Source organism: Pteropus medius, unplaced genomic scaffold (genome assembly GCF_902729225.1).
Source record: "Pteropus medius unplaced genomic scaffold, Ma_sr-lr_union100, whole genome shotgun sequence".
NCBI lineage: Eukaryota > Metazoa > Chordata > Mammalia > Chiroptera > Pteropodidae > Pteropus > Pteropus medius.
This window is the reverse complement of record NW_024350397.1, coordinates 604,541-620,255: the sequence shown is the minus strand read 5'-3', so window position 1 is coordinate 620,255 and position 15,715 is coordinate 604,541. Positions and strand designations below refer to the sequence as shown.

General features: G+C 38.6%; 1 protein-coding gene and 1 long non-coding RNA gene across 3 annotated transcripts in view; one reads left to right on the top strand and one right to left on the bottom strand.

Moving 5' to 3' along the window:
• The window catches only part of LOC120584097 (uncharacterized), a 34,681-nt gene that overhangs the window by 4,079 nt on the left and 14,887 nt on the right, over nucleotides 1-15,715 (bottom strand). The window contains exon 3 of one of the 2 annotated variants that reach the window (XR_005647959.1): nucleotides 62-1,252. The exons of the other annotated variant lie outside the window; for it this stretch is intronic. This is a non-coding gene — a long non-coding RNA (uncharacterized LOC120584097). The remainder of the gene's footprint in view (nucleotides 1-61; nucleotides 1,253-15,715) is intronic. 2 annotated transcript variants of the gene reach the window in all.
• The window catches only part of MPP7 (MAGUK p55 scaffold protein 7), a 219,575-nt gene that overhangs the window by 190,282 nt on the left and 13,578 nt on the right, over nucleotides 1-15,715 (top strand). The window contains exon 13 of the mRNA XM_039839690.1: nucleotides 12,171-12,251. Coding sequence (XP_039695624.1) covers nucleotides 12,171-12,251 — 81 coding nt within the window. The remainder of the gene's footprint in view (nucleotides 1-12,170; nucleotides 12,252-15,715) is intronic.

Below are 15,715 nucleotides of genomic sequence, written 5' to 3'. Positions count from 1 at the left end.
GAGCACCATGCTTAAAGTTTTCCAGCTACGGAATCTCATCCGCTTGTTCACTTAGACCCACCTGCAGGGCCTTGAGCCAGCGGATATTTCTCCTTCAGGCCCCGTTGGGGGAGGTCAGCAGGCTTGCTGGCTCGCTCCGTCTTCACTGCGCTGCGCGGGCATGGCCACTCATCGTACCGTCAATTACTCTTTCACTTTCCGTCATCTTCAGAATCGCCATCCATTCCTAAAGTATCCCACGCTGATTTTCCTGGAGTGGTTTTAGGTGGCGCAGACAGCGGCAGTGTCCGTTCATTTGGAGGAGGCCTCCCCTTCCCGTCGGCCTCCACCCCTCCTCCAGGGCTTCTCAGACCTCATTGAGATACCCAGGGATCTCGGAAACATGCAGCTTCCTATCAGTGCGAGGCCAGAGGTTCTGCATCTCTAACAAGTTCCTAGGTGCGGCCGTGCTGCCGGCCCAGCCTGATCTGAGAGTGCTTTTTTGCTTTTTAGCTATTGTTACTGGTTATAATGGAAACGGAGTGAGGTATGGGGCTGTGCACACCGGAAAGCCTTGTTGCTCTGAATGTGTTCGGTTCCTGTGACATTCTTTTGTTGGCGGTTGTAAACTGGCTGCAATTGATTTTGATTTTTCTACTTTTCATATCACACTTGTTTCGTTGTCATCATCTGTTATATCGAAGGTTTTAAAAATCTCTGCTTTTGTCAATCTACTGTTCAGGACTTGTTCAGTGAGATTTTAGATTTGGCCTGACTGTTTGGATTTATTATTATTTTCAGCCTTTATTCCAAAATTCCTATAAGAAAAATAATGATTTGAAATTCTTTAGTCCCTAACACTTTATTTCCCTATTTTGGAGCAATTGCTAGTGTAATATAATATTGTTTAATCCCACCCTTATCCTTGCTGTGACTGTGCAGCATGACATTTTGTAGTGAATTCGGTGACAGCCAAGGTCATCGTATGTGACTGTCCTTCAGAGTGTTTCCAATTATTTGCTTTCTTCCACATGGTCATTCATCACTTAGAAACCCTTTCCACTTGTATGCATGGCACATTTGTAGTATTAGAAGTTTGGAGTTTATTTTCCGGAAAAATCTCCATCTATTATATCTTGTGAGGCAGGATAGCAGAGATGATAAGAAGTGGGTCCCTGTGGCAAGAAGACAGGCTGCGTTCCGATCCCGTTCTCTTCAGTAGCTGCGTGACACCAGCACCTTCAAGACGTTCTCTGGGCTTTTGTGTCTTCACCTGAAAAACCAGGACAATAGAGCATCTGCTTTCTAAGCCCATTTGAGGGTAAAATGAAATAATATTTGCAAAGACAGACCAATTCCTGGCATCTTAGTAAGGTTTTAATAAAAAGTAGCTCTTCTCTATCGACTACAAATACCAACCAGATAAGCACACTATGTTCAAACATGAATAGGCTTCTGCTGATTTTGAACCTCAGTGTTCAAATCACTTAAGTTAAATTAGATTATTTAGCAGTTTATCATCTAAAAGAATCAAATTTTGGAAAGTCAAGATTGTTCCTGAATTAACCGTTTATTTTTCATGATTGTAAAAATCATATACTTAGGAAATAGTTTCTCGACTCCTACAACATGGATAGGAAGATGGGAAGAGCATAAGCATCGTGGTCCTCAAGCCTCATTTTTTACCCCCCGTGTTTTCAGAGCTATTGAGAATAATGGTGTTTGCCTTGCGACTGTTAGATAGGTATTGCTAAGGAGGTGTATAGTATTATTTTTTCTACATTCTTACCACAATATTGCGTGCTTTCCATTCTTGGACTTAACGTTCAAGTAATTAAAATCAACCAAGTCGTTAACATGGCAAAAATAGGACAGTGGAGGACTTTGAGCTTGGTCAGAAATATTTCATATTCTCTTCATTTTGTCAAGGTGCGAGTTCAAAGCGGCATTTCAGCCACTAAAACATCTTAGTGGCAGTTTCTATTATATTCCATTCCGCATTTAAAAGTATTTTCCAAAAAGTTTGTTAAGACCAAATGTCAGGCATTTAGTACTCTTACATGTTTTATCTTTAATGAAATCTGATTTTTTACAAAGTGAAGTAATAAAGCCGATACTGTATGTGTTTGCAGGGGAGGGAGCGGGGAGAAAGCATTGATGTTAAAAAACTATAAAACACTTTTTATAACTTAAGCCAGTAGAAGAGCAAAAATTCATCTTGTGAATATTCAGACAATTTGTGACTTGTTCTGTCTGGTTATGTGGCATAAGAGGAAACTAATAATAAATCTTTCTATATATTTCACATTTCTAGCTTGAACACTAAGTACTATTCTGCCTCTTTTGTGCTGAATCTTATATGCTACCTAAAGACTGCTTTGTAGAGGTGGTTTGAATAAACATTTATAAGACTGTCATCATTTTCCCATAGAACTACAACAGAACAAAAAGTCTCCCACATAAAGCAGAGAGAGAAGTAGCTCAAAACTAAATGTAAATGTTAATATGTTTATTAGAATTCCCTTAGCTTTTGTTGAACTTTGAAGGCTTGTAGGATTAGTCTGCTTTAGAGGGTTTTATATAGACACCTTTATCCCCAAAGTGATTGAATTTATGTGTGATGAATTTAAAATGATAAACTTTGTGTATGAGGTAAATATGATCTTTATTGGAATCACAGTTGGCTTTTTGTGCCATTGGTTCATCTTAAAAGTTTCTACTCTAGGTTAATTTCTGGGCGTAGATTACAGTTATGTTCATTCAGCAGATTTTTATGGAGTACTGATCCGCCACTTCCTCAGCACGAAGGTTTGTAAGTGAGACCACAGACATTCTTGACCTTGTGCTTACAGTCTAATGGGAGGAGATAGACAAAAAAAAAACAAAACAAAACATATACACAGTAAGTAATAAATAGCAGTCAACTGTATAGTTGTTAGACCATGATAAATTCTGTAGAAGAAAGTTAAAGCAAAGAAGGTTCCTGGGAATCAGGAGTTTGCGTTTTTGAATTGGTAGGTCGTGGCACCTCATTGAAAAGCTCTCATTTTTAAACAGACTCTGAAGTAAGGAAGTTATCCATGCCCTCTTTCACTTAGCTAAGGAAGACATGAGTGGTTTTCTTTTGATCTTTTAATTTTATTGCACTTTCATCATAGTCCTGAGATAGAGGTGAGACAGTACTTAGTTTATATAAGTCTGGTATAAGTAGCTGCTTTGGAAAAATGATGCTTTTGACAAGCTTCCCACTCTCTTCTTTCCCTTTCTTCTTCTTCTTCTTTTTTTTGACATGAGTCTTCAAATGCTGCTTCACTAATAGCATTTTTCTTCCATTATGAAAGCAACAGAGGAGATCAAATCTGAACCTCTATCAGGGCTTGTTGCTAAGTTGCTACATTTTCTATATGGTTTGATTCCAGGGGAACTTTAAATTTAGTTTTATAAACAGATCTGTCACGCTCCAACCCCCAAATCCAGAAGCCCACTAATGTGACCATTAGAACTGTGAGTCAAATGTAATAGCATGGTTGTTTTTATTTTTTGCCTACGGTGACAAAAATAGTGTTGTATTATGATAAGTAGACTTTTTACAACACGTGTCTGATCTGAGGGACACCCAGAGAGTTCATTTGATTTGTCTTGCAGTAAATCAAATGAGTAAGTGTGTTTTTTCAGGAAACAAAAGCAGTTCGGATATTTATTGCAGACTCCAGTAATTCTGATATTTTTCTCTGGATGGTAGGAGTAACGAGTCTGGCCCATACCATAAAAATGTCGGGGGAGAAATGTGGAAGAACTTTCATGTTGAGCAGTGCAGGTACACTGGAGGTAGACACGTAGTCAGAGCTGTGCCTATGTCAGTAGCTGTCCATATAATATGCTATTTTTATGTTTGTGCCAGAATATACAAGGATAATAGCAAAAGTGGGTAACAGTACTTGGTCAGAGCAACAGATGTCTCTATAATGTATAATTTAATATTGGACAAAAATCCAAATAAGAATGGATTTTATCATTAATGCACTATGGTGGTTACATGGATGTCTAGTGTGTTACAACTAATTTGGCTAATTTCCACCTACCTTTATCTCTCTCTCTGGGAAGTTTCTTTCCTAACAAATTATTAACACTATAATCTTTAGCATGATTATTCTCTTTTCATCTATATTTACCAATTATTAAATTCAATTTGATGCTCATCAGCCTTATGAAAAACTACAACTAAATTCTATGCTAGATATTTACAAATAAAAATTACTTTATCTTCATTCTTTGTAGACTACATGAGTGCCACTTAAAAACATATAGCGCATTCCATTGATTTCTGTAAAATTACTTTCACAGTAGTAATACGTTACTGTTTTGGTACATAACCATTTACTCAGGATCTGCACTTAACACACACAGATAAGTAGCTGGCTGAGGCTTAAGGCACCATAGAGCATGTCCATAAACATTTTTTTTTTTTTAAATATAAGACCATCATACTGATATTTTGATATTCGTTATGTCTAAATACTCCTATATAAATGGAGGCTATGAATTTGCATAAGGATTTTAAAAAAACTTTCTCTTTAAGATAAAAATAAAGGCATTTTTGCATTTAGTTAATGTGAATATTTTCTTCAATGTAAACTTTTAAATAGAAACTTTACTAGCATCATTTTATTGACACCCTACAAGACTCTATCTTTGGCTGAAATGAATGAACCTATATATAAAATCACACACAACACAGCTGCTCACTTTCAGGAAGGAGTTGTTAATTAAATACACAAAGTAATTAAAAATAATATGCCTGTCTAATCATCTTAATTATCTGACACATTTTTACAAGAACTTCAACTAATGGGGATTGATACACATGGCTTTATTCTTTCTGCCCAGAATTTGCCCACACTAATTTTGTAAATTCTTATGAAATTAAAAATAATGTAACTGATAAATATTTACATTTCTGATTTGAATAGAAATGTTCTTTTATTTTCAAGGCTAGTAAGCACATCAGCTTTAGTTCACTGCCTGAGTTCCAAATTAATGATCTCCAAAATGATTTTTTAATGGTTTTTTTTTGGCTTTTACTTACATCATTGTAAGTAAATCATTGTCGCATTTGATTTTCCTTAGTCCCGAGTCAAGAATCCCAACAGACGTGCCTACATGTATTGTCAGGCACGTTGCCCATACACGCTGCCTGCAAGAAGTTCAGTTTGGCCCACTCACAGGTTCTGTGCAGATGGGTTTTGAGATGACCAGATCTGAATTCTGCCACTTTTTGTAGCCAGAATGTCTTCCTATTCCATAAGCACAGATAGTCATCACTAATCTAGTGTGGGACAGCTTGGGACATGTGAAAGACTCCATGACCTGACGGATCACAGCTAAAAGCAGAGTGACTGGCTACCTGGATTCGCGTTTTATTGGCATTCTTTTGATAAGATAATAGGCAGAATGGAAGGAATGTCGACTTCTGAGTCAGACAGACAGGCTGTGAATACCAGTTAAGCGGCACTCCAGATGTGCGACCTTAGGGGCTTTAGTTAACCTTTGATTGTCTCGGTTTTCTCATCTGTAAAAGGAAGGTAATACCTTTGTTGCAGGGATGTTTTGAGGATTAGTAATGGTGTGTTTAACCATGTGGCACATGACCTCCTTGTGTCATAATCATCATCATTGTTCCAAAGCCTGTTGTCTTTGATTTAAATCTGCTCTTTAGATTGTCTCTGCCTCTGCTTAGCATTAACAAGGCAAAGGAAAACAAACAATAGAGTAACTTACTTAAGTACATATGTATAAATGTATTTCATCTATTGTAAAATTTTATGTATTGAAGGGGAAATGAATCTGTCCCATTGCAGAGACATACAAATGCACCTAACTCAGTTTGCATCCCAAATTGTCTGTAGTGTAAACAGATTGTGTATTCTAAGTACAAACCAGCCAACTAAAAACATTGTGAACCTATGCCTACCCATAAAAGGAGACAGGACAGGAATGTGAATTTAGTTAAGTTTTAAGGTCAAGATCTAAAGAGGAGAAAACTCTAGAACTTCTCCAGTGTAGATGGCAGAATCAAACCGATGACCTGTGAGGGAAAATGTTGTTTGCAGGCCCACTGGGCAATTTTTGTAGTTAAGAGTGATTGAGATTTTATCCCTGTTTTAACCTTCTTTTGATGATATTCCCATCCTTGAAGATGATGACCTCAAATCTAATCTAGAGGAAAGTTTTCAAGTAAAACATTTGCCACCGAACATTCTTGGCATACTCCATGAGTGTGCAGTGAAGTGAGCTCTCTACAGAGAGTATGTAAGGGCTGGAATTGAATGTTGTCAGAATTTAAGGGCATCACATTAAGATGGGATACTTTTCCTCACTAATTCGAATGTACTTTTTCTTCTAGAGTTAAAATTGTGTGTGTGTGTGTGTGTGTGGTTTTTTGTTTTGGTTTTGGTGTAGGTAGAAGAAATAAAGAAAAAAAGCTAGACTCTCACTTAGCAAACTATCTCACACTCGGGGAAGCACTCCAGAGCTGAGACCTACTGAATAAACAGTAAATTCACATCACCCCTTTTAGTCCTAGGTGTCTTGGGGTTGGGGGGAGGAGTAGGGGTATGGCAGGCCAGGTCCCACTATTTAAGTTTTAGTGTTTTGCTTGCTTCCGTCTTTTTCTTTGTGCATATATAATTGGGTTTACATCATCCGTATACAGAAGGCAGCCCCTTATTTTTCTTGCTTGTTTTCTATTTACTTTAAAGAGTGAGTTTAGCACTTACTCTAAATATTTTTCATACCTTTAGAGTAGCCTGGCATTTTGTAGACAGTCACTAAATTCCTGTCACTTTCCTCCTCTCCCTTGGAGATTTTGTCTCTTCTTGCAGTCTCAAGTTTTACCTTCATGTGACTGCATTCACCAGGGCACCCTGGCGTTGGCCTCTTCATTATATCACGGTTCTTGTCTCGGTTTAGGTAGATTTCCTTCCCTTAAACTCACTGTACCAGAGTCAGCGTCATCACTCTCCCCTCAAGCTTCTCTTTATCTTAAGATCCAGAGAGCCAAGTTCAAGCGTTTATTTCATTTGTTCATTTGTTGCTGTTTTATATCCCACAAGAGTGAAATCATCTGGTTCTTGTCCTTGTCTGACTTATTTTGCTTAGCATGATACTCTCAAGATGATGTATTATGGAACTGTACACTTGAAACTTATATGTTATTAACTGACGTCACCCCAGTAAACTTAATAAAATTTTAAAAGAAAAAGAAAAATATGATAAAATATGAAAAAAAAGTGAACCAAGTTCAAATATGAGCTCTGCCAACTTCTCTTAGTGACCTGAGCACATTACCTAACCATGTATCAGGCATTCTAGGCGCAAATGTTTTTTACCTTTAACTCCCACTCCTTTGGTTCATTCAACAAATAGTTTACCTCCATTACAGCATAGTTCCTGAGTATAAATCAATAAAACAGAATTATGAGTGCCTGAAATTTTCCAGCCAGGGAAAGTTAGTTGAACAAGTAGATGACATCCCTGTTTTTACAGAGCTCACTGACTTCTAAACGACAAAGACAAGTAAACAGACAATTACAATATAGTGTGTTTAGTCCTTTGAAGTGGGAGTACAGGGAACACATAAATTTGGTACCTAAAAAAAATTTAAAGTATCAGGGAAGATTCCGTAGGGTGTCTCTAAGCTGAATCCTGAACAACAAGTAAGCATTGAAGAGAGGACAGGAGTGTTTTTGCAAAAGCAGCAGCATGTGCTGAGGACCCAACACAAAGGAGCACCTGCCACACATTTCCGGCAGCAGCGGCAGCCTCCAGTAGCTGGAGTGTGCAGTGCAAAGGAAGGCGTGAAGATCAGAGAGAGAAATGCAGCTCACAACACGCGATCTATGTAAACCTGTCGAAGAAACTCATATTCGATTCCGATGCGATGGGGGAAGAATGAGAGATGCCGGTGAGAAATGACAGAAGCTTCAGCCAGGATGGTGGAGACAGGGGTGAGCAGTAGCTGTAGAAGACCATAGGGTTAAGGGACTTTTGCGTTTTTGTGTTTTTGTTAGTATGATTGTTTTAAGGTAGGAGAGAACTTATTAAGTGCCGATGGAAAGGAGCTTCAGCAAGAGAGGTAAAGTTTCAGGAAGAGAGATCTCTAAGAGAAGCGTAAGGGCGCATACTGAGAGGATAAAGCACGGTCTAGATGGGTCTAGGTGCATTTGTTATGGAAGGGCTGATGACACTGCACTGGTTGGCGTCTGTGTTCTCTGAAGTCGTTGAGGTCTTCTACTGACCTTGAGGTGATGATGGTAACACTAGCCATTTCCTTTGTTCAGCAGATTTTTATCGAGGGCTTGTTTACTTTATGGAGACAGTAAATGGGATAATGTGATTCCTGCCTTCACAGCACCCCTGTCTGCTGCTCAGAGACAGACCATTAAGCAACGTGTTACCTAATTGTTGAATTAGGATTATTAAGCATTATGAGGGAGATATAAAAGATGCTCTGATAACATATAAATGAAGAACATGGGCTACAGGGTCAGGAGAGATTCTGTCGAGGAAGTGGAAGCGCTGTTTGAGCTGAGCTCTGAGGTGCGTTTCAGAATTGCCTGGGGCTTCGGGTGTAAAGGGGAGCAGCTGGAGCATATGCTTCAAGGCAGGAGGACGAGGCCAGGCTCAGATCACGCAGGGCTGTGTAAAGATGTTCATCTCTTTCAGAAGAGCCACTGGAAACTACATTTCTAAGAATGTTAAGCAAGGGAACAAGGGGATGGGACGAGCTCCTTAAAAGACCTTTCTGGCTGCTGGGTGATGATGGATTAAAGTGGCTGGGGAGCAACTGTGGGACAGCCACTAGGAAGAGGCAGCTTTAGGAGAGGCAAAATGGTGGTATCTTGGACTAGTATGGCGCAGTGGCAATGGCAATCATAGATATGAAAGATATTTAGGGGGTAAAATTGACAGCCTTTGGCAATTGTTTGCTTATAAGAGTATGTAAAAGAAGTGACAGAGAGGCTCCCAGGTGTGACTAGAGAAGAGAATGGAGGATTGAAATTACCAAAATAGAGATCTAAGAAATATAATTGATAGGGACAACAGAATAATTGCTGGAGAGCAAGAAGGTCTTAGCGTCTATGTGGAGAGCATGACTATATGGCATTACAGCACCAGGGCTGATGGGTTTTCTGCACTCAGTAATCAGGTGTGGCTGTGGGGCAGGTGCGGGGGGGCACTGGATTGAGCTTAGATGGGCGGTTTCTTTGGCAGGTGTGATCAAAGGACAACGTGTAAGAGATCTGAGGCTATTAGCAAAAAGAGTAGAACACATGATGGCCCGTGGATGTGAAGACATGAAAACCTGCTAGATAAAGAGAAAGCAATGAAAGCACAGAGGCCCTTGTGATAATAGGTGCGGGAGGAATTACTCAGAGCTAAAAGGATCAGAGATTGAAATCATATTGGGAAGCTCAAATCAAATTTTTAGTAGGAAATACTCCCTAGTGATGGCAGAGTCAAGGTTTGCCCAGTAAGTGGTTGAAACGGAGAAAGGTCACTAGAGGTCAGGGATCAGGGAAGTTAAGTGGCTAGCATTCTGAAGGGTGTTCGCATGGGTGCTGAGGTTTCCCGCGATAGTGGTAGGATTGAGGTACAGACAGTGAGTGACAAGAGCCAGGCGCTTAAGTCTCAAAGCGGTGCTTCTCAACGGGGCGGTACTACTCACTGGGGAGTGTTATGGACGTGAGATTTTTGTTTTGTTTTGTTTTTTAAATACAAAAATGGCTGAAGGAGCCAGAGAGGTAGATTTGACATTTCTACAGAACAAAAATCCGATGGGTATCCCACATGACTTCCAAACGTTACGTTAGATGTTTAGGGACTGAAATGATGACTCAACATATAGTGGGGTTTCAAGATAGAGGGTCTGCCTTCTGTGACACCGAAGCACCCCACAGGGAATTACCGTTACACTGCACTCATGTGTAAAGGGCAGGTCATTTACAAAAATAATATTTCCTTAACTTTGATAGTCCTCACATGTCATCCCTTTCTCAATTCAGGCTGTCTCCATTTTTCCTTCTCACAGTCCAGTAAGTCTCATCTGTGGTTTCTATCCAGTTGCTAGTCCTTATTCTAATGTCAACATGTACCTTTGGGCTCTCATTTTCCTGTACTTTCTTGTACAGAATGGCTCCTGATCTTTTTATTACTCTTCAATCCAAACTTATTTATTATAAGTATGTGCAAACATCTGACTTCTTTCGGTTTTCTACTCTGGTCATGCCCAAGCATTTGCATATTGAAATAGGTTGTTTTATCATAACTTACTTTTTTACCTTTGTATCTATTAAACTAAGGCCTTATATTAATTTGGAGGGAGGAATTATATGTACTAGTAAGTTATATTAGATATGAAATGCATTTAGGATGCAAGTAGGATATTATGGAGTATTTATTAAGTATATGTACTAGTAAGTTATATTAGATATGAAATGCATTTAGGATGCAAGTAGGATATTATGGAGTATTTATTATGAAGGGGGCTTTGAGAACCACTTGTCTTGGAGAAGAAGCAGGGGAAGTTGCCAGAGAATTGGAACTTGACAACAGTTTGTGGAAAGACACGAGGTGGTAGTGAATGACCAGCAGTGGGGCAGGTCTTTGCTACAGAGTAAGGGGCCTGGAAGTAGCAGAGTGAAGAAGGCACAGTCCCCAACTCTAGCGTCTTAGTCTTTGCTCACACTTTTCCCTCCACCTGGAATGCCCATCCTACTCTCTCTCCACCTACATGGTCTTCATTGTCTGGCATAAAATCTTATTCTTTTCAAAGCTCAGAAGAGGAGGTAGGCAAGTGAGTGAACACTCGAATCCCTGGATGCTTTGCTAGGCACTGCACATAAGATTTCATTTATTCCTCCTAGAAGGAAGCATAATTACTTATCTCATAATTACTTTCAGAATTAGACTGAAGTCTAACCAAGCTCAAAGACTTTAACTTGTCCAGTGTCTTAGTCTTTTCCAGCTGCACAGGAAAACACCACAGGTTGGGTGGCTTATAATCGACAGAAATTTATTTCTCAGTTCTGGAGGCTGGGAATCGGAGATCGGAGTGCCAGCATGGTGGGGCGAGGGCCCTCTTCCAGGTGACAGATGTCTCCTTGTATCCATCCTCGCATGGCTGAAGGGGCTATGGAGCTCTGTGAGGTCTCTTTTATAAAAGCACCAATCCCTTTCATGAGGATTCCACCCTCATGACCTAATCACCTCCTAAAAGCCCAAACTTCTAACAGCATCACATTGGGCATTAGGGTTCCAACATGTGAATTTGGGAGGTGACACACACATTCAGACCATAGTACCTGATATCACCCGGTGAGGAAGTAATGAAGGTGGGACTCTAACTTAGGGTGGTCTGGCTCTACAGCTTGTGCTCTACCCAGTGCATGACATCATCATTAAATAGACCCTCACTGGGGAGTTGTGAGAAGCTAGCCATTTAGGGCTTGTGCCTTTCTAACTTTTGAGTTGACTCATATTTAAAGCTGCTCTTTGTTTTTGGCCCCAGCCTCTTAAACATTTTGTGTGACTCTTTCAACCCAGTTACTTTCTTTGAAAACGGAGTTTTCATCTTTGATTATCTTTGATTCTCCATAGCATCTACTGTATGCCTTGTTCATTATAGGTGTTTAGTATATGTATGCATTGATTGATTTAAATATGTAATGTCTATGCAAGTTTTCAAATGTTTAGGGACCAACTGAAAATACACAGTATAGGAGAAGACCTTGATAAATGCAAGTGCAGCTGATGGTTTTGCCAATTTAAAATGAGTCCTTAGATTTGCATCTAAAATAAAATTAAGATTTAAAGATTTTCTTTTATTAAGATCTAAAAACATTTAAATTGAAGTGATTGCTATCTAGACTGTGCAATTCCATTTTTTTAGGTGCGTGTACTTCTGCATATCATAATCTTTTTAATGGAGTGGTGGGGATGAAAATTTTTAAAGTAAATAAACAACAAAAAAATTAGCTTTTTCTTGTGTACAACTCGAGATAATCTCTGTACTTGGGACGCATGTAAAGTTGGATGCATGTTTTCAGTCTGTCCTGTGGATTCATGTTCTTTATAAATATGTTTATGTAGTGTTTTGTTTGGTAATGGATTTATATTATCCTGTTTTTCAGGTCCTGTAGGAGTAGGTTTGAATGAACTGAAGCGAAAGCTGCTGATCAGTGACACACAACACTATGGTGTGACAGTGCCCCGTAAGTCTTGTCCTAATAGATGCTACTACGACGGACTGGTCAGTACTTACACAGCACGTGCGGTGCCAACCACTAATTAAGCATCACCACCTAGACCTCACAACAGCCCTATGATATATATAGCGACATTATCCACATTTGACACAGGAAGAAACTGAGGCACAAGGGTTAAGGGATTTGCCCCAAATTATACAGATCACTGGCTAGATATTTGTTAATCATAGCTTTCCTACTGTCAATTTTTACGGTGAATTTTTATACACATATGACATCAAATTATTATTTACAAATTTTCTTCTAATGGAAGTCTATTCCTTTTCCTAAAATAAGTGCTAATGTTTTCCAGAGCTTTTCCCCGGCTTTAAGATTAGAAGGACCAAAGCACAGAAAGCTGAAGGGGGCTTTTTTATAATATAAACTTTCTTAATTACTTTTTATATGTAGTAATTGGCAGATAGTGTTAAATGGGCCTTTCATGGCCATATAATCCAAATATGGTAGGCTTTTGAGTACACAGAATTACATCTATTTTTATAAAAGTGGTTTTCACAGGCATTCTTACAAATAAAATGTGATTCTGGAAGCATTTTGATCTCCAGAATAAATGCCATTTGACTACTTAATATGTTGATGTTAGAAAGCTGTTTAAAAGACTAAATTGAAATGTTGGCTTTTTCAAGTGGTTTTAGTACTGTTTTTTTTTTTAATTTTTTTTATTTTTAAAAAAGCCGTTTGTATATTGCCCTTAGCAATGTTCTCTAGTTTTGGAAGAGTTCAACTTTATTTTAAAATTATAGTTTTCTATTACCTCAAGTTACTCCTTGTTACTACATTTTTCCAAATTATTGTTTGTAATCATTTTCAGCCATAAGTTACAGGACTGAAGGTTTCCACCAACCGAGATGAAAGTAAAGGAAAATGTGGACACGTGAAATTAAAGTTTTTTTTTTTTTCACTTTAATTATTTGCTTCTCTTACAAAAGCTGAGTTGCAATATACAGGTAATTAGAAAATTTTACAAAACATGCCCTTAGTTAAGCTTACAGGTGAGCAATTACAAAAGAGGATGGAAAAATAGATTACAAAGGAAAATGACTTTATTAATTTCCTACTGTGTATTCGTCTCTTTGATTTGTCTTAATTTTGTGCTCCCAGCGATAGTCAAGATGGGTGATATCTCCATTTCATCGAGGGAAATGGGATAGAGAGGAAACTCTGACTCAGAGTCCCATAGGTGATAACTGCACTTGAATTTGAAACCAGATTGTGTGTTACCACTTTTCATTTTCTGCCTCCTGTCACTATATAGTCCTTTTGAACTACAGATTCTCTTTACTGTAGCCCAGTTAGTAGGAAAAACCAATTTCTTTTGAAGATGAGAAATATCATGAGACTATCTATCCAACATAATCCTCTCTGAGAGTTTTCGTATTACTCAAGGACCTGGGGCAAGGCACGTTGGCCTCAGTTTATCCAACTGTTAAAGTCATATTTGCCTCTGAAGAATTGACAACGCTCAGACAGGTTCTGGGGCTGAAACTCTCCAGAGAAATCTCCAAAGAAGTAATTTTCGACTCTAATTCACTTTTAAACAGTTAATGTCAAAAGATCCCCTCATAGCAGTGTTTTCCAGACTTGCCTGATGATAAGAATCTCTTAGGGGGTCTTCAAAAGAGATTCTCCTTGAGACCTGACAGAATGTCTGAAAATCTGTATTTTAGCGAGCATCCCAGGTGATTCATAATATCACATGTTTGGAAAGTATAGCTATAGCACCAACACAGTGATTTAATTAATTACAGAAGCCTATATTTTAAAAGCAATTTTGGAATTTTAGATTGTTTTGCTCTGTACAATACTTTAGGTAGAGTCTTGATTATTTAGAGAAAAAGTATTGCTTTGATTATACCACTAGTATTCTGTTTGATGTTTAACTCTATAATTCTCCTTTCCAAAACATGTACTAAATATCCACCAGAATGGCTGAATTGAGAAAGATGTGGAGCAATGGAATTCACACACATTGCTGGTGGGAGTTTAAATTAATTTGACCACTTTGGAAACCTCGGGGGCCGTATCTACTAAAGCTGAGCAAACACCTTACAACTCAACAATTCCATCTCAGTACAGTACAGTACAGTGATTCCATCCTAGTACATACCCAACAGAAATGCATGTGACGTGCTGGCAATTTTCTGCTGCTTGTTAGAGTTCTGGTTACATGAGAGTGTTTGGTCTGTGAAAATTCATCAAGCTTACACGTGAACTTTTCTGTCTATATCATACTAAAGGTTTTTAAATGTTAAGTAGAAATTCTTGGTAGTTTCATTAATGGTAGTTTGCTGATGTCCATTTTCTACTCTGGACAAGCACGACAGTTATGGAAGATTAATACCTTCCTCCAGAGAAGGAAGCTGAGCGATGGTTACTTGGGACCTCTCTGAGCTATATCTGCTATTTCTTGTGACTCTACAATTATTTCAATTAAAAGAAAAGCTCTTTAAAGGGATGCTAAATCAGGTAAATGTTCTTGCTCTTGAGCTAAATGGCTGAACAAATTACACGATCTTTTAAAATTATCCCTAAAGCCATATTAAACATTCAGAGCGGCTTTTAAAGAAAGCCAAAGCCTGTCGCCTTCTCTGTGGGAAATTTCATCCTTGATAAGTTGCACTGATGTTGTTTTAAGGCTAGAGGTTATCATCGACAAATCTAAACGAACATGAATATAACCAGTCTTTTGAAAGGGCCTCTCAGTAAATTAGTTAACAGAAAGCATTGCAGTAGATATCAAACACTTGATAGATTCCAAGGTCTTGATAGCCTGGATTTGGCACTCTCCATCAACTATATTTGTTTATCGCTTTCTGTGGTTTTTCAGGAAGGCATATATCACAGTTAAGTGTTTTCATAGGTTTCTCAGTACTCATGTTCCAGAACACTTCCTTGTCCATAGGATGTCTCACTTGAGATTTCTAAAAAACACATATTGTAAACTAGGGTACCAGTTAAAAAAAATTTTTTTTTCTTAGCTTATGGTGCCAATTATTCTGGGACTTTGTTGGGAACAGCGAAAAAATGTGGTGTGTGACACATATTCGTTTGGTGTTTGTCTTAAGCTCAGTGAGCTATGGTGGAGTAGCAGCCTGCACTGTGGCTGCTTTGCCCACTTTTCCCTTCGAATTCCCTTCTAATAAGAACTTTCAGGTCCCTCATTCAGTTATTCCTCACTGCTACAGAGTTTGTGAGGTCCCCGTGATATCTCACTGCAATTAGACATTACAATTCTTCATCCACAAAATTATATTGGACCTGGATACCTGGCGTTGATCACGATAAGCAAACAATTTGGTTGCAGACATGTTACTTTTTAAGTGTGTTAGGCAGTGTCAGAAATGTCTTGTCCACTTTATGTGGTTCTAAATATTTTTATCCCTCCCAGTGTGTCAGGGCAGTGATCATTA